Source organism: Rattus norvegicus, chromosome 3 (genome assembly GCF_036323735.1).
Source record: "Rattus norvegicus strain BN/NHsdMcwi chromosome 3, GRCr8, whole genome shotgun sequence".
NCBI classification, from domain to species: Eukaryota; Metazoa; Chordata; class Mammalia; order Rodentia; family Muridae; genus Rattus; species Rattus norvegicus.
Genome location: NC_086021.1, coordinates 154,743,879 through 154,771,475, shown reverse-complemented (window position 1 = coordinate 154,771,475; position 27,597 = coordinate 154,743,879). Strand labels below are relative to the sequence as shown.

Here is a 27,597-nt window from a genome sequence, read left to right as displayed (position 1 = left end):
AAAGCAACAAACGTGCAGAAGCACAGGACTGGGAGATAGCTCAGTCAATAAAGCGCTTGCCTCAGAGGCATGAAGCCATGAGTTCAATGCACATAAAGACGTAGGCTCCATGGTATGCTATTCCCAGAGCTGGTGAGGCAGAGACAGGAAGACTCTGTGGTTCACTGGCCATTCAGTGTAGACCAATTGGTGAACTCCAGATCAATAAGAGGCCCAGTCACAAAGGAACTAGGTAGCTTTCTTTGTAAAGTTGACACCCGGGCTTGTCCTCTGGTTTCCCTCCACATACACATACATGCACTGCCCCTCAAATAAATACACTTATACGCACATATACAAATGCGTTAAAAATGTAGAAACAGTCCACGATTAAGAGTATTTAAATGTTTAAAAAATTTGTTCTTTTAAAAAATGTATAAATTGAATGGTGCTGAAGATCAAATGAACCCAGGGCCTCCTAATAAGTACGTATCCGCTATTGAGCTGAACACTTTCAACCCTTAAAAATATTTTAAATGCTTTTTAAACATGATTTTAAAAATTGGTGAATTTGAAATCTTTTGAAATATTTCCATAAACAAAAATAAGAAGTTATTAGGATGAAACTCATTGATGAAGTCACTTCTTTGTTCAAAGAGATGAATTTATACATCCCGATGAGAAAAGCTAGGCACTAAGGAAAATCGGCAAACACACCGGTGTGTCATCTCACCTGAGAAAGCTTCCCAAGCAGAAAGCTTCTCTCCAGTCCACTTATTTGCAGATATACAGTGTTCTGAAACTGATATCATGGGGACCAGCGGGTTGGCTCTTTCTTCCTCGACTTCAATATGTTCTTGTGTCAGTATTTCTCTGTCTGATCCCTCTGATCTGCTGGAACTGTCATACTTTAAATCAGTGATTCTGTTCTCTGGACTTAATCTTTCCTGTAGCAAGGAATGGAGTTCAGCAGACTTTCTGCCTTCAGATAAATTACTCTTGCTGTGACGTGTGGTGCTTCCTATCTCCAAGCAATGAGTTTGTTCTTCCTCAGACAATACACAGCTTGTGACTGGCGTTTTCTCACCAGTCTGAAGAGATGTCTTTCCATGTATTTTGTCAGACTTATTTAAGCACTGTGTGTCACCATTAGTCTGCACTACACAGCTGTCTGTCACACAGCTGCTCTGGGCTGTCTGTTGGTGTGAATGTGGGTCAGAGATTGAAAAGTTCTTTGTGGGTTGGTTAGATTTCTGCTCTGTACTGAAATCTTCAATGCTTGAGATGGCTGACATTTGGCGGCCCATAAAGATTGTTGCTGGTTGATACAATCCTCTTGACATAGCTGTCCCCGAGTTAATTCCTGCCTGCATTGCATCCTGCAAAAGAGGTGTGAGTTAAACATGTTGCGTATGAGCAGTGAATTGAGCGGGATGGAGCGAATGGAAGTATAAGCATGGATATCAACTCCCACCACTGATAAACATGCCTCCCCCTTAATGAATCAGCCAGCTCTGCTACAGTCCGGATTATTACTGCAATACAGCATTGTGTGCATAGCAACTATTGCAATGAACTATGGTATTCATTCCTGAAGGACGAAATGCATAGGTTTAACCCAGCTGAGGTACGTGGCTAAAAGGAAATGGCATTAGTAAATTTTAGGTTATGCATATCATACCCAGTGTCAATCCCTGAAAAGTGGTGAGTTTTAAATGCACTCTACACAGAGCTCATTCAGCACTGCTATAAAGAAACTTGACAAGAGGGGAAAAAAAAAAAAAAAAAAAAAAAACACCAAGCAAACCACGGGACTACATAGGACAGACAGTAAGATGGTTCAAACTATTTCTAGTGCTATATAGAAAATAAAAAGCGCCAATGGTGACCTTCATAATGACAGTAAAGCATATCACAACATATATAAAATATTAACATCAGGGGTTGGGGATTTAGTTCAGTGGTAGAGCACTTGCCTAGCAAGCGCAAGGCCCTGGGTTTGGTCCCCAGCTCCGAAAAAAAGGAAAAAAAAAATATTAACATCAAAATTTCCTGAACATCTTCAAGGAATGTTTAAGTAATTTTAAACATACTAGCATGTTGATGGGAAAGTCAGCCTGGTCTTTGGTGGGCAGGAGAAAGGAGGAGACTGAGGCAAGCTGGGCAGAGAACATGGCTTAGACCGGGAACATGGTGCCAAGCGGACTACAGGCAAGAAGTTGAAGTCTCCAGAAGTTAAGGCTTCTCTTCCAGAAGGAGCAGAGCTCTCCCACAGGTGGAGTACTCACTTCTCAGAGGCTCACACTGCAGGTGGGAGATGCGAAATGTATCTACAACTTCCCTCCACAAATGGAAATACCAACATCCAAATTGCCAGACGAGAGAACAACAACAGAATCCAGGCCATATTTCTCTTCAAACATTGTCTTCTAATTCAGGAATAACAATAACAAAACAAAAAACACTACCCCACCACCACCACCACCACACACAGTCACCAAATCAAGGATGCCAGAGCAAGGCAGCGGGATCAAGAGCACTAAACAGCCTCTGCTCTGTGGCAGGCGTGAGGAACCCCGAGAAGTTCCTCAGAACTCTGGAACTTAGCCAGCTTTCTAGACATCTGGGGAGCATTTACTTAAGAGAACCGGTTAGATCTTGAAAAACTAGTAAGCTTCTGATTCCCAGGTACTGGCCAACTTGACCACTGTACTCACAGAGAAAACCTAGCCAAGCAGCCACTGGAAAAGGAATGGAGGCAGAATTCTTTCGAAGCCTGATTTCCAGACAACAGTCATCATTTGACTATCTGGCAGCTCCTTGGGGTACTTCTCCAGGCAAAAGACTGTTTTGACTTGGCCCAGTTTTTTTTTTTTTTTTTTTTTTTTTCCGGAGCTGGGGACCGAACCCAGGGCCTTGCGCTTCCTAGGCAAGCGCTCTACCACTGAGCTAAATCCCCAACCCCCGACTTGGCCCAGTTTTGAATTGACCCAGGGCACATAGCTCTGACCCCAAGCCAAGTTTGTTGAAAATAATCAGAACCAGTTTTTTAATGTGGAAGTTGCCCAAGGCAGTACCACTCAAAGTAAACAAAAGGCATTTTAAAGAGAAAGCTGGTCAAAGTGCTACCTATTGGCTTGAGGAACTCTGGAAGGTTCTAGTATACTCCTGGGACTCTATTCAGAGGACCACCCATGTGCCCCAGCTGTAGGAAATGTTTAAGAAAATTTTCCATGAAGTAAGTGCCTGAACTCGCGCTAGCTCACTCGAAGCTCTAAGCAAGCAAAGGCCCAGGTGCAGCTGTGAATGCTCAGTAGAATGTGGGTGTGTCCAGTGGATACCTAGAACCTCTTAGCAGAGATGACAAGAATCCTAGTCCCAGGCATCAAAGAAAACTAATGGTTATTCAGTAAATTTAACAGAAATGTCAGTGACCACACATGGAAAATAAGACACATTCCCCAAATCAAATGGCAATTAACAACAGATTCAGAGAGGGTAGAACTGTCACAATTGCCACATTTAATTACTTAAAAATGAAATGGAAAAATAATAAATACTGTCTCTTATACAGATGGTGGGTATTTACAGTCAGTAGAAACTATCTCTGAGGAAGGCCAGGTGTTAAACTTACTAGATAGAGACATTAAATTATCTATAATTAGCTAAGTAAGGCTGACTCTTGAGGCACCCAGAAGAATGAATGACCTTGAAGCCGGTAGATTTGTTTACTGAGACTCATCTTAAAAGTGGGATGAACAGGGGAAAGGGAGAGACAGAGGCAGACAGAGATTTTAATTGTGTAATCTGAGATAAAAAAGAACAAAGAAAACTTTGAGCCTCAGAACATCATTTGACAATATCAAGTGCATTAAAGACCAGATGAAAGGAAAGACTATGGGGGAAGCAGGCAGCACATTTTCAAGGGTACCAGAAACAAACACAAGTGAAAAGGTATTATTCTCTACAACATCTAGGCCTGACTCATGTACAAATTTTATCAAAGATGTTTATTTTTCAGTCATGGTTTGTTCTGGAACACAATTCCACACTAATGACGATAACACAAGATGGTAGTTACCAAATTAGGCTACCAAAAACCAAAGTAACGTTTTCATTGAAAGCAGACTATTTCTGAATATGTATTAGTACTTGATTATAAAATCAAACTGTATTAACACCTGAACTGTCTTCTCGCTCCCACATAACATATGGCTTCAGCCACCAGAGGCTAAAATCTCAGTAGGTTTGGGGTTAAGTAGTCACAACCACTACACAGATGGTAAAAGGGGACTGAGTATCTTTCTCTGCTAGGTATAAAAGGTTACAGTTATTGGTGATCCTTTTATGGTTTAAGGGGAACCATGACATCTGAAAACTGGAAGATACCAGGATGAGGACAGAGCAGGACCCACCACTGCACTGGAACACGGCCCTAGACTTCAGGAAGGACGTAACAGCCAAAACCACTACTACTCTTCCTCATAAGAACAAACAGTACATTTTCCTCACAAGCCTTGTCAATGCTTGTCCTTTACTGTAAAAAAAACAAAATGGTCTGTCCCCATGATGGGAGAATCACAGTTTTTCAGAATTCATGCTATATGCAGGCATTCAGAGTCTCTGGAGGCCTCTTCTCTTTGTCTTTCTGTGTCTGAGTGGAGAGGGGTGGAGGCTCTTGGACATTTCCTTTAACAATGGACACAGTCTGTTTAAAAATCCCATCTTCTTTATCATCATTTGTTTCAGCCACTTCTCATTTTTTGTCTTTCTAAAAATGGCATACAAACTGGCTGGGCCCTGTCTGGCTCGGGGCTTCACAGGAGGGTCAGGAGCGCCCCGTGAAGCCCTTTTCTCTTTTTTCTTCTAGAAGCCTGAAGCCTCCTCTTTCATATAAGGTAAAGCGGATGGGGAAACTATAATGAATTCTTTCTTCAGCTAATCTCTTCTGGAGTAACTTTTGTTTCCTTTTAAATCACTCTTCTATTTTTGGCCCACATTTCCAATTCTGATTCTCCCGTTTCACTGCTGGATATGATGGCGAAGGAAATGGCACATTCTACTTTCTAAAAAGCTCTACATGTACTTTTTCTGTTGGCATAAAACAACACAGCTGAAGTCTTTCACCAAAACCACAGTTGTTTGTTGTTTCCACAACCATCTTGGCAACATCCTCAGATCCTCTACCCCCTCAAAGGCAGAGCTGCGGCTACTCCCAAGTCCTTTTACGTCTGCACAGTCTGAATCCTGTAATAGTGCCAAAGTGGGAGAAATAGGCACGGATCTGGCTTTTAAGATGTGCTGGAGGGAGCTGCTCCAGCTTGCTCAGGAAAGGGGGAGTCATGTGCATATGTGTACACATTTGTGCATCCTTATGGGGCACAAGGAGGCCGGAGACGGACGTCAGAAGTCTTCCGCAGTTGTTTCTTATTTTTTGAGACAAAGTCTGTCTGAACCTGGGGTTGTCTGACCAGTAAACTGCAGGGATCTCCGTTGCCTCTGTTCACTAGTGCTGGGATTAACAGGGATAGCAGCGCTGTGTGGGCTTTCTTACATTAGATGCTAGGGATCTGAACTCAGGGTCTCATGTGCACAGCCAAATATTCTGACTGAGCCATCTCTGTAGCCCCCATAATGTTCTTCTTGATATTTCTGCTTTATTGAATGTTGGCAAACTTGTTCCATATGAAACTGAGACTCAGGAAAAGACTTGGCTTAGCTGGGCCAGGGAAAACCCACCATTCTGGAGGTGGTCAAGCAGCACGGTTTCACACAATGCTTTTTAACAATGGAGTTCTAAAGAAATAATGGGAAAACTTCCCAAATTAGATGAAAGACATGAATCTACGTAACAGAGCTCAACAAGGTAAAGGATAAACCAAAAAATATCTATACTCATTAGCTCCTCCCCCATTAAATCAAAGCAGGATGGAAGGAAAAAAATAATAAAGATAACAGCAAAGATGACATTTAGAGATCAGAGACACTAAAGAGGCAGCGGCAAGGCAAACAGCGCGTCTTTGAAAAGATCAACCAATTAAAATCCTTTTGAATAGACTCATCAAGAGAAAAGAGCAATGACAATTCATTACAATCAGAAATGTAAGTGGGTAGGTAATTTGCTACTAATCTTTCATTTAAAAATTTAGAGGAGAAATTCAGGAGTAAGTTTATACTAATAAACAGAAACACTGGAACAAATTTGATAAATTCTTAGAAAGGTACTACCAAAAAGAAGTACAAAATCTGAACAGACTTATAAGTCAAGAGATTCACTTAGTGATCACAATTTCCCTCAAAGACAAGTCCAGGAACAGTGGATTTTACCACATGTGTAAAGGAGGATTTATGCCAATCATTTCCAAGCTCTTGTAAAAACAGACAAGGAAAAAAAACATTCAATCTCTGAAACTGATTCTTCACACTAAAATGAGGCAAGGATAGCACAAAGAAACTAAAGATCACTACCATGCTTGTAGGTGAAAAACTCTCAGTGAAATAGAGCAAACGGAACCAAGCGACACATAAAGAAGAGCGCTCAGGATATCAGATACCTATCTCACAGTCATAGAGGCTGCAGAGAGCAAGATCAAAAGCAGTGGGGATTTAGGGTCCAATACGGGTTCTCTGCTTCGTGGACTGTGCCCTTTTACCCTGTCCTCACATGGTGGGAGGCTCAACTCTTGAGGGCCCTTTTCAAGAGAGCACTAGAACCAAGTGTGAAGGCTAACTAACTAACCTAACCTAACACTCCTAACCTAACCACACCTCTAACACCATGGTCTCCGGGTGAGGTTTTCACATATGCACTGGGGGAATCAGACCACAGTAACTGCTACAATAAGGATTCAAATTATAACAAGTGTGGCTAAGATGTGAGTTATCGCTGTGAGGAGTATAAAAAGGTACAGCTACAGTAGATAAAAAGTAAGGGAGGGATGAACAAACAAGATTTTACCAAGAAATAACTTATATGTCTAATTTAAGATTAGAAAAAGATGGGGCTGGAGCGATGGCTCATCGGTTTAGAGAACTGGCTGCTACTCCAGAGGTCTAGAGTTCAATCCCCAGCAACCACATGGTGGCTCACCACCATCTATAATAAGATCTGATGCCCTCTTCTGGCAGGCAAGTGCACATGCAGAAAGAACGCTCATACATAAAATAAATAAATCTTTTTAAAAAATTAGGGAAAGTATGCTTGTGCTAATTGATGATGTGGAAGAATATGAAAATGCAGGGCAGACAAGCTGTCTAGAGGAAAGGGAGAAGCTTCCCTCCATGGCTTACTTGAATTTCAGTTTTCCAGTTTTCATCCCAGAGACAGTATCTACGGTAAGTCAAAATTACCTGTTACTATTACTCTAGCTCAACAAATTCTTTCCTTATTTTAAATAAACAAACAGCTGTTGAAATAGGCGGTTTCAGGGAATGGGGTACTACTGTGGAATAGAACCAACTGTACCAAGGCCTTGACTGGAAGCAGCAGGAGCTATTCCATGCCGATCTGATGCAAATCACAGGTGGGAATCTAAGTCTCAGAGGCTTTTGATCTTTCACTTTTAAGACCAATTTAGGGAGTTACCAGACTGCCTACTAACCCCAGGACACAGAGAATACAGCAGTTCTAATGGTCTCTCTCTTTTTTGTTCTAAGACAGCCTGAGACAGTAAACAAAAGGCCAACTACATCTCAGGTGTAAAAAGTCACATGGCAAAGACCAACTGAAGTGTCACTGAGTAATTCCCCACAACCAGTAATTCTCAAACCTCTCTGACACACTAAGAGAAACAAAAGACTTCAGACCATTCCTATTGGACAAAACTCAGAGAACCAACCCAAGTGCCAGAAACCACTTAGGAAGTCCACTGTACAATGAGGGAAAGTAGCACATAAAGGAATTTTGCTTACAGTGATGCTTCTGACTGACAGGAAGTGAAAGCAGTGAATGCTCTGTTAACAGAAGCTTGCTCCAAGCAATGGGAAAGCACAGCTCACCGCAGCAGTAGTTCAGTGCAAGCACGGGCAGAATTCCCAGGGCACTGGACTCTGAGTTCTTCACCTACTCTAGCAATGTACTAATGAATGAGGAGATCAGATTTTAGAGGCCTACGGTCAGTTAGGAGTTACAGGAAGATGGTCCTAACCGCACATAAAAATGAAAGTCCACAGTGGGACATCATTTAATCAGGCAACTCTTGAGGATCTATGAAGACTCAAGAGGGAGTTCCTAAGTTTTGAATTTGGTCTGTTGAATGTCTAGCTGTCACTGTCTATTTATTTGAAGTGATTGTGTGAGCACATATGTACATCTTTGTCTGAAATTTGGAATTTGATTCAACTTCAAACTTACAGAAGAGTTACAACTGTCATTGAAAAAAGTAACCTAACACTCTTTAACAAGGTAGACCAGTTGTTTGAATTTTCCCTATTTCTTGGCCATTCTTCCATGCTCTATACATTATATGTGTGTACATATATGTATACTAGTTCTGTGTTTCCTGAGCTCAAGGACACTTTTTGTCCTGGTGGGCTTCATTAATACAATCAGAAAATTTAATGCAGATATAATTTTGTTCTTATTTTGTAGCTCATAATTTTTTGTCAATTGCCCAAATAATGTCTTTATAGCTAGTTATCTTTGTTCTAGGTTGAAGACTCAGTTAAGGCTCGTGTCTTCTGAGTCTCCATTAATCTGCAGTAGATGGCTAGCTTTTCTTTCTCATTCTTGACCTTGACATTGTTTACGAATATAGGTTATCTGTCTGAATATTGTCTCTCAGTTTATTTTACTGACATTTCCTTAAGGTTATATTCATATTATTCATTTTTGATAGTATAATCACAAAGAAGTATTTCTACTTTATAAGGAGGAAGAAGAAGGAGAGAGGAGAGAGAGAGAGAGAGAGAGAGAGAGAGAGAGAGAGAGAATGATTTATTGATTCTTAGTAAACCATATTTTACTAGGAAGAAACTTATTTTCTTCCTAGTAAACAAAATAATTAAGAATACTTTCTTGAAGTATGGTTTCTTTAAAACAAGACTGAAAACAATGTAAAACCATTTTATATGTGTTATATTAAACTTTCAAAAATATACTGAGAAAAAGTGCCTGCCACCAAATCTGATGGGCTGAGTTCAATCCCTGAGACATGCTGTGTAGGAGAGAACCAACTCTAATTCCCACATGTGCACTATGGTGTATGCATGCCTTCACACATAAACACATGCACACACATAATCAAAATAAATAATGCAGCAGAAATAAAATTTTGTTAAATACTATATTGAGTCCAGTGATATTAACAGAAAATCTGCTAAAAATCTAACTGAAGTCAGAAGTTTGTTAGCAAACCATGTTCCAGTGTTTCTTTCTAGATAAGCAGCTTCTGACACTGTAACATGAGATGCTAATAGTCGTGAGAACATAATGTGGGGAACAGAGGCCCTCCTCACACTAGGTTCTGTAACTTTTCTGCAAATATTAAAACTCTAAAACTTATAAGATGATCACAATCACGCATGCCTCTACTTGGAAGGTAGAAGCAGGAAGACTAAGTTTGAGGCCTGCCCCACATACATTTATATTTGAAAAAGATCTAGCATTGAGAGCCCTGAACATACTTCTTTTTGATTCTGTAACTCTGTGTGGAAATTCTTAAGGAAATAAAGCTAACAGAAAAATCAACCAACCAACCAAACAAACAAACAAACAAACAAAACAACCCAAAACACTACAGAGACATACTAGTTCACATATAGATCATGTGTAATCAGGAGAAGTTGGATGCAACCTATAAATACATGATCAGGAAGCATTGTGGCATCATCAAAATGAGACACATGAAAGTTAATGAAATGAGGGAAATGCTCAGATGTGGTGAATGAAAACCAGCAAAGAACAAAGCTAAGAAAAAATCATTCTAAAAAGTAATAAACTGTGCTTGTGTAAGACTATGTCAGGAATGTAAATATAGTTATCATCTTGTTCTTTCAATTTAATAACTTCAACTTCACTTGAACTTTTAAAACTAGCTTTATCGGTGCACGGAGGCTCCCGAAAAGGGCAGCGCAGATCTTCCTGGTTGCTGCCGACGCGGAGAGCTCATAGGCAGCAACCCACGAGCAAACTTGAGCCTCGGGACCACAGGTAAGACCAACTTTTCTGCTGCAAGAGACCTGCCTGGTGAACTCCGGACACACAGAGGCAAAATTCCTCTAGGAATGGGCACTTCCTGTGTTTACCGAGAGTCCCAAACCCGCGGATCCCGGCCCACAGCAGCTCTCTGCTCCCAAACCCCATGGGAGAGAGACCTCACCGCCTGGTCAGGTGGGCACTCCTGAGGCTGCAGAGTGGAAGAGACCACCAACACTGCCCACCCCAGCCCATATCCCTGGCCCAAGAGGAAACTGTATAAGGCCTCTGTGTTCCCGTGGGTGAGGGCCTAGGAGCGGCAGGACCCCTGCGCCTGAGACACCGCCGGAACCTAAAGGGACAAACCGGATAAACAGTTCTCTGCACCCAAATCCCGTGGGTGGGAGAGCTAAAGCTACAGAGAGGCAGACACGCCTGGGAAACCAGAAGAGACTGCACTTTGCACACATCTCTGACGCCAGAGGAAAACAGCAAACGCCATCTGGAACCCTGGTGCACGGAGGCTCCCGGAAACAGCGGCGCAGATCTTCCTGGTTGCTGCCGCTGAGGAGAGCTCGTAGGCAGGACCCCACGAGCAAACTTGAGCCTCGGGACCACAGGTAAGACCAACTTTTCTGCTGCAAGTTACCTGCCGGGTGAACACCAGACACAGGCCCACAAGAACAGCTGAAGGCCTGTAGATAGGAAAAGCTACATGCCCGAAAGCAGAACACTCTATCCCCATAACTGGCTGAAAGAAAACAGGAAAACAGGTCTACAGCACCCCTGACACACAGGCTTATAGGACAGTCTAGCCACTGTCAGAAATAGCAGAACAAAGTAACACTAGAGATAATCTGATGGCGAGAGGCAAGCGCAGGAACCCAAGCAACAGAAAGCAAGACTACATGGCATCATCGGAGCCCAATTCTCCCACCAAAGCAAACACGGAATATCCAAACACACCAGAAAAGCAAGATCTAGTTTCAAAATCATATTTGATCAGGATGCTGGAGGACTTCAAGAAAGATGTGAAGAACTCCCTTAGAGAACAAGTAGAAGCCTACAGAGAGGAATCGCAAAAATGCCTGAAAGAATTCCAGGAAATCATAAATAAACAAGTAGAAGCCCATAGAGAGGAGTCACAAAAATCCCTGAAAGAATTCCAGGAAATCATAAATAAACGAGTAGAAGCCCATAGAGAGGAGTCACAAAAATCCCTGAAAGAATTCCAGGAAATCATAAATAAACAAGTAGAAGCCCATAGAGAGGAGTCACAAAAATCCCCGAAAGAATTCCAGGAAAACACAATCAAACAGTTGAAGGAATTAAAAATGGAAAGAGAAGCAATCAAGAAAGAACACATGGAAAAAACCCTGGATATAGAAAACCAAAAGAAGAGACAAGGAGCTGTAGATACGAGCTTCACTAACAGAATACAAGAGATGGAAGAGAGAATCTCAGGAGCAGAAGATTCCATAGAAATCATTGACTCAACTGTCAAAGATAATGTAAAGCGGAAAAAGCTACTGGTCCAAAACATACAGGAAATACAAAACTCAATGAGAAGATCAAACCTAAGGATAATAGGTATAGAAGAGAGTGAAGACTCCCAGCTCAAAGGACCAGTAAATATCTTCAACAAAATCATAGAAGAAAACTTCCCTAACCTAAAAAAAGAGATACCCATAGACATACAAGAAGCCTACAGAACTCCAAATAGATTGGACCAGAAAAGAAACACCTCCCGTCACATAATAGTCAAAACACCAAACGCACAAAATAAAGAATATTAAAAGTAGTAAGGGAAAAAGGTCAAGTAACATATAAAGGCAGACGTATCAGAATCACAGCAGACTTTTCGCCAGAAACTATGAAGGCCAGAAGACACTGGACTGATGTCATACAGACCCTAAGAGAACACAAATGCTGGCCCAGGTTACTGTATCCTGCAAAACTCTCAATTAACATAGATGGAGAAACCAAGATATTCCATGACAAAACCAAATTTACACAATATCTTTCTACAAATCCAGCACTACAAAGGATAATAAATGGTAAACCCCTACATAAGGAGGCAAGCAATACCCTAGAAGAAGCAAGAAACTAATCGTCTTGGCAACAAAACACAGAGAAGAAAAGCACACAAACATAACCTCACATCCAAATATGAATATAACAGGAAGCAATAATCACTATTCCTTAATATCTCTCAACATCAATGGCCTCAACTCCCCAATATAAAGACATAGATTAACAAACTGGATACGCGGGGTTGGGGATTTAGCTCAGTGGTAGAGCGCTTGCCTAGGAAGCGCAAGGCCCTGAGTTCGGTCCCCAGCTCCGAAAAAAAGGAAAAAAAAAGAAAAAAAAAAAACAAAAAACAAAAAACAAACTGGATCGCAATGAGGACCCTGCATTCTGCTGCCTACAGGAAACACACCTCAGAGACAAAGACAGACACTACCTCAGAGTGAAAGGCTGGAAAACAACTTTCCAAGCAAATGGTCATAAGAAGCAAGCGGGAGTAGCCATTCTAATATCAAATAAAATCAATTTTCAACTAAAATTCATCAAAAAAGATAAGGAGGGACACTTCATATTCATCAAAGGAAAAATCCACCAAGATGAACTCTCAATCCTAAATATCTATGCCCCAAGTACAAGGGCACCTACATACGTAAAAGAAACCTTACTTAAGCTCAAAACACACATTGCACCTCACACAATAATAGTAGGAGACTTCAACACCCCACTCTCATCAATGGACAGATCATGGAAACAGAAATTAAACAGAGACATACACAGACTAAGAGAAGTCATGAGCCAAATGGACTTAACAGATATTTATAGAACATTCTACCCTAAAGCAAAAGGATATACCTTCTTCTCAGCTCCTCATGGTACTTTCTCCAAAATTGACCATATAATTGGTCAAAAAACGGGACTCAACAGGTACAGAAAGATAGAAATACTCCCATGCATGCTATCGGACCATCACGGCCTAAAACTGGTCTTCAATAACAATAAGGGAAGAACGCCCACATAAACGTGGAAATTGAACAATGCTCTACTCAATGATAACCTGGTCAAGGAAAAAATAAAGAAAGAAATTAAAGAATTTTTAGAATTTAATGAAAATGAAGGTACAACATACCCAAACTTATGGGACACGACGAAAGCTGTGCTAAGAGGAAAACTCGTAGCGCTGAGTGTCTGCAGAAAGAAACAGGAAAGAGCATATGTCAGCAGCTTGACAGCACACCTAAAAGCTCTAGAACAAAAAGAAGCAAATACACCCAGGAGGAGTAGAAGGCAGGAAATAATCAAACTCAGAGCTGAAATCAACCAAGTAGAAACAAAAAGGACCATAGAAAGAATCAACAGAACCAAAAGTTGGTTCTTTGAGAAAATCAACAAGATAGATAAACCCTTAGCCAGACTAACGAGAGGACACAGAGAGTGTATCCAAATTAACAAAATCAGAAATGAAAAGGGAGACATAACTACAGATTCAGAGGAAATTAAAAAAATCATCAGATCTTACTATGAAAGCCTATATTCAACAAAACTTGAAAATCTGCAGGAAATGGACAATTTCCTAGACAGATACCAGGTACCGAAGTTAAATCAGGAACAGATAAACCAGTTAAACAACCCCATAACTCCTAAGGAAATAGAAGCATTAAAGGTCTCCCAACCAAAAAGAGCCCAGGTCCAGACGGGTTTAGTGCAGAATTTTATCAGACCTTCATAGAAGACCTCATACCAATATTATCCAAACTATTCCACAAAATTGAAACAGATGGAGCATTACCGAATTCCTTCTATGAAGCCACAATTACTCTTATACCTAAACCACACAAAGACACAACAAAGAAAGAGAACTTCAGACCAATTTCCCTTATGAATATCGACGCAAAAATTCTCAATAAAATTCTGGCAAACCGAATCCAAGAGCACATCAAAACAATTATCCACCATGATCAAGTAGGCTTCATCCCAGGCATGCAGGGATGGTTAAATATACGGAAAACCATCAACGTGATCCATTATATAAACAAACTGAAAGAACAAAACCACATGATCATTTCATTAGATGCTGAGAAAGCATTTGGCAAAATTCAACACTCCTTCATGATAAAAGTCCTGGAAAGAATAGGAATTCAAGGCCCATACCTAAACATAGTAAAAGCCATATACAGCAAACCAGTTGCTAACATTAAACTAAATGGAGAGAAACTTGAAGCAATCCCATTAAAATCAGGGACTAGACAAGGCTGCCCACTCTCTCCCTACTTATTCAATATAGTTCTTGAAGTTCTAGCCAGAGCAATCAGACAACAAAAGGAGGTCAAGGGGATACAGATCGGAAAAGAAGAAGTCAAAATATCACTATTTGCACATGATATGATAGTATATTTAAGTGATCCCAAAAGTTCCACCAGAGAACTACTAAAGCTGATAAACAACTTCAGCAAAGTGGCTGGGTATAAAATTAACTCAAATAAATCAGTAGCCTTCCTCTACACAAAAGAGAAACAAGCCGAGAAAGAAATTAGGGAAACGACACCCTTCATAATAGACCCAAATAATATAAAGTACCTCGGTGTGACTTTAACCAAGCAAGTAAAAGACTTGTACAATAAGAACTTCAAGACACTGAAGAAAGAAATTGAAGAAGACCTCAGAAGATGGAAAGATCTCCCATGCTCATGGATTGGCAGGATTAATATAGTAAAAATGGCCATTTTACCAAAAGCGATCTACAGATTCAATGCAATCCCCATCAAAATACCAATCCAATTCTTCAAAGAGTTAGACAGAACAATTTGCAAATTCATCTGGAATAACAAAATCCCAGGATAGCTAAAACTATCCTCAACAATAAAAGGACTTCAGGAGGAATCACTATCCCTGAACTCAAGCAGTATTACAGAGCAATAGTGATAAAAACTGCATGGTATTGGTACAGAGACAGACAGATAGACCAATGGAATAGAATTGAAGACCCAGAAATGAACCCACACACCTATGGTCACTTGATTTTTGACAAAGGAGCCAAAACCATCCAATGGAAAAAAGATAGCATTTTCAGCAAATGGTGCTGGTTCAACTGGAGGGCAACATGTAGAAGAATGCAGATCGATCCATCCTTATCACCCTGTACAAAGCTTAAGTCCAAGTGGATCAAGGACCTCCACATCAAACCAGACACACTCAAACTAATAGAAGAAAAACTAGGGAAGCATCTGGAACACATGGGCACTGGAAAAAATTTCCTGAACAAAACACCAATGGCTTATGCTCTAAGATCAAGAATCGACAAATGGGATCTCATAAAACTGCAAAGCTTCTGTAAGGCAAAGGACACTGTGGTTAGGACAAAACGGCAACCAACAGATTGGGAAAAGATCTTTACCAATCCTACAACAGATAGAGGCCTTATTTCCAAAATATACAAAGAACTCAAGAAGTTAGACCGCAGGGAAACAAATAACCCTATTAAAAAATGGGGTTCAGAGCTAAACAAAGAATTCACAGCTAAGGAATGCCGAATGGCTGAGAAACACCTAAAGAAATGTTCAACATCTTTAGTCATAAGGGAAATGCAAATCAAAACAACCCTGAGATTTCACCTCACACCAGTGCGATTGGCTAAGATCAAAAACTCAGGTGACAGCAGATGCTGGCGAGGATGTGGAGAAAGAGGAACACTCCTCCATTGTTGGTGGGATTGCAGACTGGTAAAACCATTCTGGAAATCAGTCTGGAGGTTCCTCAGAAAATTGGACATTGAACTGCCTGAGGATCCAGCTATACCTCTCTTGGGCATATACCCAAAAGATGCCTCAACATATAAAAGAGACACGTGCTCCACTATGTTCATCGCAGCCTTATTTATAATAGCCAGAAAATGGAAAGAACCCAGATGCCCTTCAACAGAGGAATGGATACTGAAAATGTGGTACATCTACACAATGGAATATTACTCAGCTATCAAAAACAACGGCTTTATGAAATTCGTAGGCAAATGGTTGGAACTGGAAAATATCATCCTGAGTGAGCTAACCCAATCACAGAAAGACATACATGGTATGCACTCATTGATAAGTGGCTATTAGCCCAAATGCTTGAATTACCCTAGATCCCTAGAACAAACGAAACTCAAGACGGATGATCAAAATGTGAATGCTTCACTCCTTCTTTAAATGAGGAAAAAGAATACCCTTGGCAGGGAAGGGAGAGGCAAAGATTAAAACAGAGACTGAAGGAACACCCATTCAGAGCCTGCCCCACATGTGGCCCATACATATACAGCCACCCAATTAGACAAGATGGATGAAGCAAAGAAGTGCAGACCGACAGGAGCCGGATGTAGATCGCTCCTGAGAGACACAGCCAGAATACAGCAAATATAGAGGCGAATGCCAGCAGCAAACCACTGAACTGAGAATAGGTCCCCTATTGAAGGAATCAGAGAAAGAACTGGAAGAGCTTGAAGGGGCTCGAGACCCCAAAAGTACAACAATGCCAAGCAACCAGAGCTTCCAGGGACTAAGCCACTACCTAAAGACTATACATGGACTGACCCTGGACTCTGACCCCATAGGTAGCAATGAATATCCTAGTAAGAGCACCAGTGGAAGGGGAAGCCCTGGGTCCTGCTAAGACTGAACCCCCAGTGAACTAGTCTATGGGGGGAGGGCGGCAATGGGGGGAGGGTTGGGAGGGGAACACCCATAAGGAAGGGGAGGGGGGAGGGGGATGTTTGCCCGGAAACCGGGAAAGGGAATAACACTCGAAATGTATATAAGAAATACTCAAGTTAATAAAAAAAAAAAAAAAAAAAAAAAAAAAAAAAAAAAAAAAAAAAAGAAAATTGGACATTGAACTGCCTGAGGATCCAGCTATACCTGTCTTGGGCATATACCCACAAGATGCCCCAACATATAAAAAAGACACGTGCTCCACTATGTTCATTGCAGCCTTATTTATAATAGCCAGAAACTGGAAAGAACCCAGATGCCCTTCAACAGAGGAATGGATACAGAAAATGTTGTACATCTACACAATGGAATATTACTCAGCTATCAAAAACAATGACTTTATGAAATTCGTAGGCAAATGGTTGGAACTGGAAAATATCATCCTGAGTGAGCTAACCCAATCACAGAAGAACACACATGGTATGCACTCATTGATAAGTGGCTATTAGCCCAAATGCTTGAATTACCCTAGATGCCTAGAACAAATGAAACACAAGACAGATGATCAAAATGTGAATGGTTCACTCCTTCTTTAAAAGGGGAACAAGAATACCCTTGGCAGGGAAGAGAGAGGCAAAGATTAAAAGAGACACAGAAGGAACACCCATTCAGAGCCTGCCCCACATGTGGCCCATGCATATACAGTCATCCAATTAGACAAGATGGATGAAGCAAAGAAGTGCAGGCCGACAGGAGCCGGATGTAGATCTCTCCCGAGAGACACAGCCAGAATACAGCAAATACAGAGGCGAATGCCAGCAGCAAACCACTGAACTGAGAATAGGTCCCCCGTTGAAGGAAGCAGAGAAAGAACTGGAAGAGCTTGAAGGGGCTCGAGACCCCATATGTACAACAATGCCAAGCAACCAGAGCTTCCAGGGACTAAGCCATTACCTAAAGACTATACATGGACTGACCCTGGACTCTGACCTCATAGGTAGCAATGAATATCCTAGTAAGAGCACCAGTGGAAGGGGAAGCCCTGGGTCCTGCTAAGACTGAACCCCCAGTGAACTAGATTGTTGGGGGGAGGGCGGCAAGGGCGGGGAGGATGGGGAGGGGAACACCCATAAGGAAGGGGAGGGGGGAGGGGGATGTTTGCCCGGAAACCGGGAAAAGGAATAACACTCGAAATGTATATAAGAAATACTCAAGTTAATAAAAAAAAAAACAAAAACAAACAAAAAAACCAAAACAAACAAAAAAACTAGCTTTATCAAAACATAACTTACAGATCATAAAATCTACCTTTTCAAAGCACACAATTGGTTAGTTTATAGTATTTAGTATCTTCACAAAATTATATTAACTATTGTTATAATTTTAGAACCTATTGGATTGTTCCAAGAAGAAACCCCACATGTTTTAGCAATCTTCCTCAATGCCTTTCACCCAGCTCCCCACCTCAGCAACACCTCATTTTTCTAACTTTATGGATTTGCCTATACTGGGCAATTTGTATACATGAAGTTATACAGTATATAAACTTTTTTACTTTTCTCACTTAGTGTGTTTCAAGGTTCATTCACAGTACAACAGGTATCAGTATTTCATTCGTTTTCATAGTTTAACCAAGATATATGTGTGTGTATATATGTATGTATACATATATAACATCTATGTCATCTATATGTATATATGTATACCATATTTTGTTTGTCCTTTCATCAAATGATACACACTTGAGTCATTCCTGTTTTGGTACTGAAAACGCTGCTGCTGTACATTTAGGGAAGATATGTTTTCAAGTAAATAGATATGGAATTTCTGACTAGTAGTGGTTCTATTTTTAGGAGTTGTTAAACTGTTTCCTAAAGTGGTTTCACTGTTCTACACTTCTACAAGCAACTGTTTGAAAAATTCTTTAACAACTGTTAATTGTTAACAAATTGTTAACAATTCTTTAACAAGAATTCTATGAGAGGGGTTGGGGATTTGGCTCAGTGATAGAGCACTTGCCTAGCAAGCGCAAGGCCCTGGGTTCGGTCCCCAGCTCTGAAAAAAAGAAAAGAAAAAAAAAAAAGAATTCTATGAGAAACTGGCAAGTACCTTCCACTTGCTGTAGTTATTCCATACTTGAACTGAAGCACTCTGTGGAAGGACACTCTGGTGAAGAAAAAGGTGGACCTCTTGATTGTCAGCTTTCCCATTTGCTATAATCAGATTCTAAGACAAAATTTTCTTTTCTTTTAAAATTAATCTTCCCAATAGAGAAAGCCTTTTAAGTTCTGAGTCCTCTAAGAGCAGTTTCTGACCCAGGGAGAATTCCCAACTCTTCATTATTGTTGACACTGCATCAGCAGAAGGAATTCAAAGGGGTCTTCTAAAAGGCACAGCTGAAAGAAGGTTCTTAATCCGTGTTTGAGGAGCTGGCATAATGTCTAGCTTGTCTATGCCCTTCTGTTACATTGCAGTTATAAGGTGGCAGTAAATCCACCATCTGAGGTTTCCGCTTCATTCTTCCTGTTCCTGCCCCAGTGAGCCACGTTAAATTTTGGTGGAACTGGGGAGAGTAAGAGCAAAGCAAATGAAAATAGCTGAAAATACTTACTGGTGACCAGAAGGCTCACTAACAGCTGCTTTTACTGCAGGGAGAGAAATGGGACAGGCACATGGATAACAGCAAGTTTAGAACTGGTGTACTTAGAGACTACAGTTTCTAAATAGGTAAGTCTTGGTCCTTATTCAACTAGGAAAGGATGTATTTGTTCATATCGGTGTTTTGAAAAATTGCTGGGCTTTCAGTGGTTAAGAGCACTGTCTGCTCTTCCAGAGGTCCTGAGTTCAATTCCCGGCATCCACATGGTGGCTCACAACCATCTGTAATGGAATCTGATACCCTCTTCTGGTGTGTCTGAAGACAGCTATAGTGTACTCATATACATAAAATAAATAATTATTAAAGAAAAAAAAGAAAATTGCTAGGAACATTTTGATTTTTCTTAATATTTTTTCCCTATAGCCAGGGGAATGAGAAGCAACAAGAGGAATGCAGAACAGAAAAGGAGCTGTCACAGCAAGCTTTTAGTTGCACACAGAATGGCTTTTCTAATGATATAATATTATACTGAATATAGCACATTGAGATTTGTAGCAGACCCTACAACAACAAAATATCAATGTACTTAATCCTCTAGTGCTTCCCTTGTATTATGTTAGAGGAGAAAAGGATGCTTTCCCACAGCACACACCTATCTTTGCTAGGCTGGCTCCTGCTTCTCTAGCCCTCCCCACACTCTTTTCCCTTCACCTCGCTCCACAGGACATGCCCTGCATCTATGAGTATGTTTCCTACTTGTACAAGCCTTTGCAACTTCACATGCTTTCACACACTCCCACTACAGAGACGAGCAAAGGAAGATAACTAGCAGAAAGTTTCCACAAAAGATGTTTGCACTATGGGAAAGAAGTTCCTTTAAAAGCGGCCCTTTCCCATCATTTTCTCAAGCAAATTATTTTATACAGTAACTAAAAAGTAGGTGGATAAACATATTCCGACTCTTGACCAAAATAAACTTTAAAAACAAAAATAGGGTTTTCTCTTTCTTTCCTTATTTCTTTCTTTCCTTCCTTCCTTCCATCCTCTTCTTCTTCTTCCTCCTCCTTCTCCTCCTCCTCCTCCTTCTCCTCCTCCTCTGCCGCCGCCGCCGCCACCGCCGCCGCCACCACCACCACCACCACCACCACCACCACCACCACCACCACCACCACCACCACCACCACCACCAGCAGCAGCAGCTCTTCTTTTTAAGACTCCAGGTTAGTCTGTTCTGTTGGGATGTGGATTTAGGCTCTAGCACTCGCTAGTGTGGGACCTGAGGACAAGATACGTAACTGCTTTGAGCACTCATTTTCTAATCTGCAAAGTAAATAGTAAAATACTTTGGGCCTTCTAAGGCTGTAGGGATGTGTACTCACACATACACCGATACATACCTACACACAAATCCCTAGAATGAGAGCAGAATTACAGTAAGACCAATGCAAATGTTAGCTCTGACTAGAACCACACTTTACAGTAGATGCACCTAAAAGGAAGCAGGCCTCATCTGGCCTGTTACTCAGATGAAACAGGACACATCTGTCACACAGAGAGAGCATCCCTCAGAGCTTTCTCCTTTGCTCTGAGAAGGCTATTAGCATCGTCTCTGTCTGTGAGCTAAGAGAAGAGCATTTCCTACACAACCCTGAAAAATGGATCTGTGTACTTAGTTTGTAGAAGGCTTTGGATTTGTTTAAATAACTCAATCCTCTTGAGAAACTACTATAATTCAGCTTAGTTTCTAATTGTTTTCTGAATTACCAGCATACAAATTACAAAGCTATGAAGAGGGCTGGGGTGTGCCTCAGTGGTAGAGTGCTCACTTGCAAAGCATTTCTAAGGGCTTGCATTCAATCCTAGCACTGAAAAAATATTAATAGAAAAGACACCAAGCTGAACACAGAATGACTGTCTTAACACATCATGGCTCAGAGTCAAATGTCATCCTAATTTTGAGGATGACATGAAAGAATGTCAACACAGTGTGTATGTTTCCCTTTGAGCAGTGACTACTCAGGAAGCTGTTGATGAGAGTAGCACTGTGAACCGGTACGGAGAGAAACTGGCTTATCTAGGTATCTGTTGATAATATGATTCTCTGCTTATTTCCCTCAGCAGCTAGAAGAGGGCCAGGCCCAAACTCCTGGGCTCTCATCATCCTAGGTGTGTACCTACTATTATCCTGCGCCATACCGTGCTTCTTGGCCCGTCAGCTTCTGTTGACAACCACAAGTGGAGTCAGACACACAGCTCAGTGGCTAAGCTGAAGGACAAATACCTTCCTCCCCTTCCCCTAGGGCAGGATACTTCTGGAACATGTTTTGTACAGTCTTCCCAGGGTCCCCAGTGGGACTGAGTGCCAGGTGCTCACAGTGATAACCTATTCAATCAAACACTCACTGGCTGCTTTCCCTTCTCTGTCACTAGCCTCCCTCCTTAATTTGCCTCTGGGACCACCTCTTAATAACTACTTGCAATAAATCCTCGTCTTGTGATTTGCTTCCGGAGGATCCCCAAGTTATTTGCTCTTTTGATAGGGGCGCTTCAGCTTTAGGATTCCTTTCCCTCTTCCCTTGTATTATACCAGTTTCCCTTCCACAAGGTATCTTTATCTCTTGGCAATGAACCTGGCACTGCAGAGACTGTCCTGATTTTATGAACACCGCTCAGATGCTGTGAACAGTAGTCACTCCCCTCAAGCAAGGAAGAACAGTCCTCACCATCTAACTCAGGTGCTGCCTCTCCTATGGTGGGGCTGCTCCTAATAGCATGTGGGTCACCTTTGCTAATGAGCTCAAGGCAGTGGCTAAAGCTGCTGCAATGCTCTATTATGCCCAGCAGGCTCACCTTGACTCTGGTGTCAGTGCCAGGTCTCTCCATTCACACTCTTCTGTGCAACCAAGCCAACTAGAACAGATGATCCAATTATGGAAACATGAACAGTTTGGAGGTGGGCCCTCTGCTCACTATGACTCCTCGTATTCCGCTGAACTTACAGCACTATGACAGATAATTCAGTCCTAAGGTAAACATACAGCAACAAAAGCTCCCTTCATCTCACTGAGAATCTACCCTACCCTCAATGAGCATTTCCCCAAACTTGGTTGGAAGGAATTAGAGCAAAATGGCCCTGGTCTGAATTTTGGGTCCAACTCTATAGCCCTGGGTAAGTTAACTAACTTTTCTTACCCTTGCTATAAAATGGGACAACAATCACATCTAAGACCAGGGCTGTGAAACAGATTAAACAAACTGATGCAGAGAAATGTCACTGCAGCACCTGGCATGGAGGAAGAACAAAGGCTGCTATTAGAACTGGGGTAGCAACCTGCAGAGCTGTCCTTCTAAACCTGACAGTAGCAGAACTGACACCCCGTGTAACCTTTAGTCCTGTGATGAGCTTCGTTGGTTCTCTGTAGTTCTGGAGAATACCACATGTACCATCCAGAACTTCAGATGTTTCTACCTCTACCTCCCAAGTACAGGGCTTACTGGTGTGTACCACACCTGATTTATGGGGTACTGGTAGGCTGAAACCAAGGACCTTGCTGCTGGGAAGCACCCTAACAATTGAGATGCATCCCTAAAACCATCTGTTCATTGATAGAGATCTAACCTCTTTCCTCCATCAATGACTTCCTCTGCAGTGGCTACCCTAATCCCTCTCAGATCATTCTTCCCACCTGACCCTGATTTCCCCAGGCTCACCCTGGCCAGCTTCACTCCTATAATATAACCAGCCTATGCTTCTTTATCTGTCCCAACACATACAGGTAGGGACACGCAGATACACATTATCATCCTAGGAGGAAAGCTCAGTTCTTAAACAGAAAGCCTTAGTAATGGGTACCTGAATTTCATGGTACGCCTGTCCAAGTTTATTTTCTAGTATGTCCCACAATCTCTTTAGACTCAGCTTGACTAGGCAATGACCTTCTGGGCTTCCCTGTTTCCACTCTTGCTGGTAGTACTACCACTACAATAGTGTCCACACATTGCCAAACACCAATGTCCTACTCATCCTTCAGGACCCACCAAGCACCATTCCCTCTATTAAGGCTGTGTTACATGCTGCAAAGGAAGCAGCCTCTTCTTTCTCCTACAGCTCAAGTTCATCCCGTAACTAACTGTTATTTTCTGCACACTGCTCTGTGCCTCAGAAAGAACATTTGTTTTGTGAGAAACATCTCGAAAGCAAGAATTAAGACATTCTTGAAGACGCCTACCGTGGCTTTTCAACAGAACAGTTGCAGAACAACTATGCTATGCATTAGAAAGTCCCAGATGCCAGGGACTGGGCACAGAGACAAATTCCTCTGACTGCCTAGAGAGGAGGAGCTCAGATGCCAATAAAAAGTTCAACCTAATTCGTAAGATAAGGATTCATTCAGGAATTAGCATTTAATGAAGATTAACTAAGTCATGTTTTTGCTGCAGTGTGTTTACCTTTTAATTGATTAGATATCAAGGGGAAATTAGAAAAGGCAAGATACAAGTTTCTCAAAATGTTATCTAATTGATTCTTATTGCAGCCAATAGTCAAAGCTTTTGAGGAGATGACAGCTTTCAGTACAAAGAAAATATCCTGTTCTAATTATCAAGTGGAGACCCATAACTATAGGCAAGGTACGGAGTCAGCAGTGCAAATGGGGGGTGGTGAGGAGGCTCTCTCCCATTTTACTTAAGTGCCATTGATACAGCCACATTAAGAATATGTCTATCAGGAACTGCAAAGAAAGAAGAAACTGGAATATGTCTATCAAGAACAGCAGAAGAAGAACAAACTGGTTTATAGATTAAAAGTATGTCAATTATTTCTCGACCAAACGTCAAACAGTTTGTTTTAGTCTGGTTTGGAAGACTATCACATCACACCACATTTGCCCTACATCTAATGGTGTATGAATCACTTATCATGAAAGGCCTTTTTAGATAGGTCAAGGTTCTGGGGCTTGGTGTTTAGTATCTTACTGTTTAAAGAATGCTCTAAATTCTAGCTTTTTAACTTTTTAATCTATGGGAAAAGAAAACGAAAACTTCCTGTAAACTCAGATTAATGCCTGCTAATGCAAGGAAGAAAGGAAAACTAAACCTTCCTTCTACCATAAAAACAAAATAGTGTGGCCTCTGTTTCTTTTCTGATAAGAGTCTTAAATACCAAACAGTTAACTGCATAATAACATTTACTGGCAGCCAGGCAGCCTGCTTAGCAGATATATAAAGCAGGTAAAAGGAGAAAAAGTTAATTTCTTGGCTGAATGATTCCATCGGTAGCTATAGGGCAAACCTGAAAGTCTTTTAGTAAAGTAGCAGTTGAGTCTTCTATCAATCTGTAGCACACATACTCTTCCAAGGAAAGCATTAAATATGAAAATCATATCCCGTTATCATCTGTTTCCAGCTTTCAGCCCAGTAAGCTTTTCTTAATGAATGCTGCAGCCTAAGGAACAAGCACGCTGTTGGCTTCTCTGAATAATGGAGTGATGCTACCATTTTTGCTTATTACAATATCGACTGGCTGAGGGGGTTTCACACATAGTCACAAGTGACTACTCTTGCCAGCATGCTCCAAGTTATTACAAGATGTTTTTAGACATTTCATCTAAAAGAGCTTTACTGCTTTTAGTGAAGAAAACATCTATGGTCTTGAGCAGAATCATTTATATGGAGATAGGCAGAAGGATTAGAAGCCTGTATTACAGCAGATATATAGCAGAATTTATTTAAGTATTCCTTGCTGGTCTTTTTGTCTATTGCTTAGATATGCAATCTTTTCTTTTCACTTTGTCGGTGAAAAGGTTCAAATGTACAAAATTATACATACAAAGGAAAGAATCAAAGCAGCATACTTAGTTTATTTTCATTTAAAATATTTCTCAATCCAATAAAAAATAGCTACAAAACACTAATCATGAAAATACAATTTTACCTTCTGAAACCCTGAGGTTTTCTTTGAAATCGTAAGTCCAAGTGACTGTCTTTTGGCAAATTTAATTAAATCAGACGTTAAAATGATATCCCATAAGTAAAATTCTTTAGATAATCATGGTTCTATCAAAAAATGTCTATAATACGATGATTTTATTTAAAAAAATTTAACATATAAGCATTCTAAGGTTTTTCTGGAAACATTAAATTCCCCGTTTCCCTCTGCTACCTTTGCTTGGTCTTTGTCACTCGCTCCCAGGCTGTCCTTTGACAGGAGGCGCAGCCTCTTCATTTCAGCTTCATATTCAGCCTAAATATAAAAAAGTCAAATTTTAGACGCTACTGCAAGTAACCCCACCTATATCTTGCTTTCCTCGCCACATAAAAGGTACAATGGAGTGAAAAAAAAAAGGGGGTCTGACATTGCCAAGAACTTCAGCTTACCTTGGAAAACAGGCAATTTCACAAACAATATATGCCAAGAGTTGAACTCTATAAAATGTCACACACATTTTAAAGTAAAACAAGGCTTACTGGATTTTTACTTAGTCTTCTATCTGTTGGATGGAATAAAGCCTCAATCCTCAATACACACTAACAGCTTGATATTTTCTTTAAGCTATCATGAAAATCCCATTACTTGATTATAAAAGTTAGATATTAGGTATCTAATTCAAAGCCTAAAAAAGAAAAATTAAGTCTTACCGTTTGCTATTACATACTATATTTTATATTATCATGATCCTCAAAGTCACAGCAAATCAGTTTTATATTCCAGGAATAAGATTATAATGTAAGTAGTCACCAGTACCATCAGAATCAAGTTTGCTTTGGCACTGGTAACTTTGAGAGGTCTGCATCATTCCATCACTATAACCACTGAAAATGATTCAAACACAAATGTCTTTCTCTAAAACGCACAGTATGAAAAGTGCTTTGATTCAATATGCTACAACTCAAAGCCTTAAAAAGCCACTGACTGTGGCCCATCCCAGGTAAGTATCAGGGTGTTTCTGAATTAAGCAGCTAGATAAACAATTTGAAACATACCTATGAGATAATGAATTAAAGGCTGGTTCTTTAGCTTTCAGTCTGAACAGAAAATAGGTCTGGAATTTGTTTTAACAGGAAAAAAATGCATGAACAACAATAGCCCAAACAGAACATTTGCCTTAACATTTAAAAGATCAGTATTAGACCTGCCTGGGAATCATTTCAGAGCCACCTCCCAAACAAACACAGCAACAAACACAGACGACTTTCTCACAGCAAAGTTTCTCTCACAAGGGTTGTTCAATTAATTATGTTGAAGCAAAATGCAACTGATAATTGTTTAAGTTTCAAAAGAACAGTAAGAAAGGTATCCTCAAGAGCCTGATCTAGATTGTTCTCAACACATTTGAAAATTGAATTGAACTCTTTCTAAATTATGGACCAAAAAATGTTTAATAGATTTTGAAACCAGAGTGATGCAGCCATAAATTGATGGTAAATATAAATTATATCTCCAGACCCTTTAGAAAAGTCACCACCTAGAATATTTTGTTCTTCTTTGCCCTTTATAAGACATTTAGTATTTACCAGATCATCTGAATGCTAGAAAGTTTCCAACTGCAGGCTATGAGCTCCCTAGTTCCACCTTCTCTCCCACTGCAATAAAGCAAAGGAGTCTACTCTTTATAAAAGTTCATTTAAGGATGGACACACACGGGCACAACCTAGCACTCAGGGATAGGCAAAGGCAGAAAGATGGTGGGTCCAAATGTGCCTGGGTTGCAAAACAAAACATGTCTTGAAAAGTTTTGTTTTTATTTTTGTTTTTTTAGGTTGGTCCTAAAATATTATACGAATTATTTTTCCCAAGACTGTTTTTGCTAAAATTGTCTAATGTGGCATCAGAGGACATGTCCTTGTTCGCATCCTCTCCTCCAACTGTCACTCTTGTTTCCTTCCTAATTTCTTCTCCCATCAGGCCTTATGTCCTTTTTCTGTTTCCTTAGAACATCAGAGCTTAGAATATGTCCTTTCTAATGGAGACCCCTCCAGCCTTTATTTTCCTTCTGGCATGTGGACTTTTCATGGTTAGATTTGTTCATCTTATAGGCAGGGAAACTCATGTTCCAGCAGCATCGCCTAGTCCAGAACCTCTAGGATGACCCCTTATCATTTTCCCCCAGCCTGGGAAACGTGGCTTAATAAATGAACAGCACTGAGCTAACCATGTGCATTCTGCTGGGGACTGT

General features: G+C 40.7%; 1 protein-coding gene across 5 annotated transcripts in view; it reads right to left on the bottom strand.

Moving 5' to 3' along the window:
• The window catches only part of Kiz (kizuna centrosomal protein), a 107,538-nt gene that overhangs the window by 66,935 nt on the left and 13,006 nt on the right, over positions 1-27,597 (bottom strand). For 4 of the 5 annotated variants that reach the window (XR_005502534.2, XM_006235182.4, XM_063283809.1 and 1 more), the window contains exons 4-5: positions 25,584-25,664; positions 713-1,358 (exon numbers count right to left, since the gene is read on the bottom strand). Coding sequence is in view for 4 of the 5 variants with exons in the window: in XM_006235182.4 (XP_006235244.1) it covers positions 713-1,358; positions 25,584-25,664 (727 nt within the window). In the remaining variant the exon portion in view is untranslated. Of the gene's footprint in view, positions 1-712; positions 1,359-18,933; positions 19,147-25,583; positions 25,665-27,597 lie in introns of those variants that run through there. The other variant, XM_039106628.2, reaches the window with a different exon arrangement.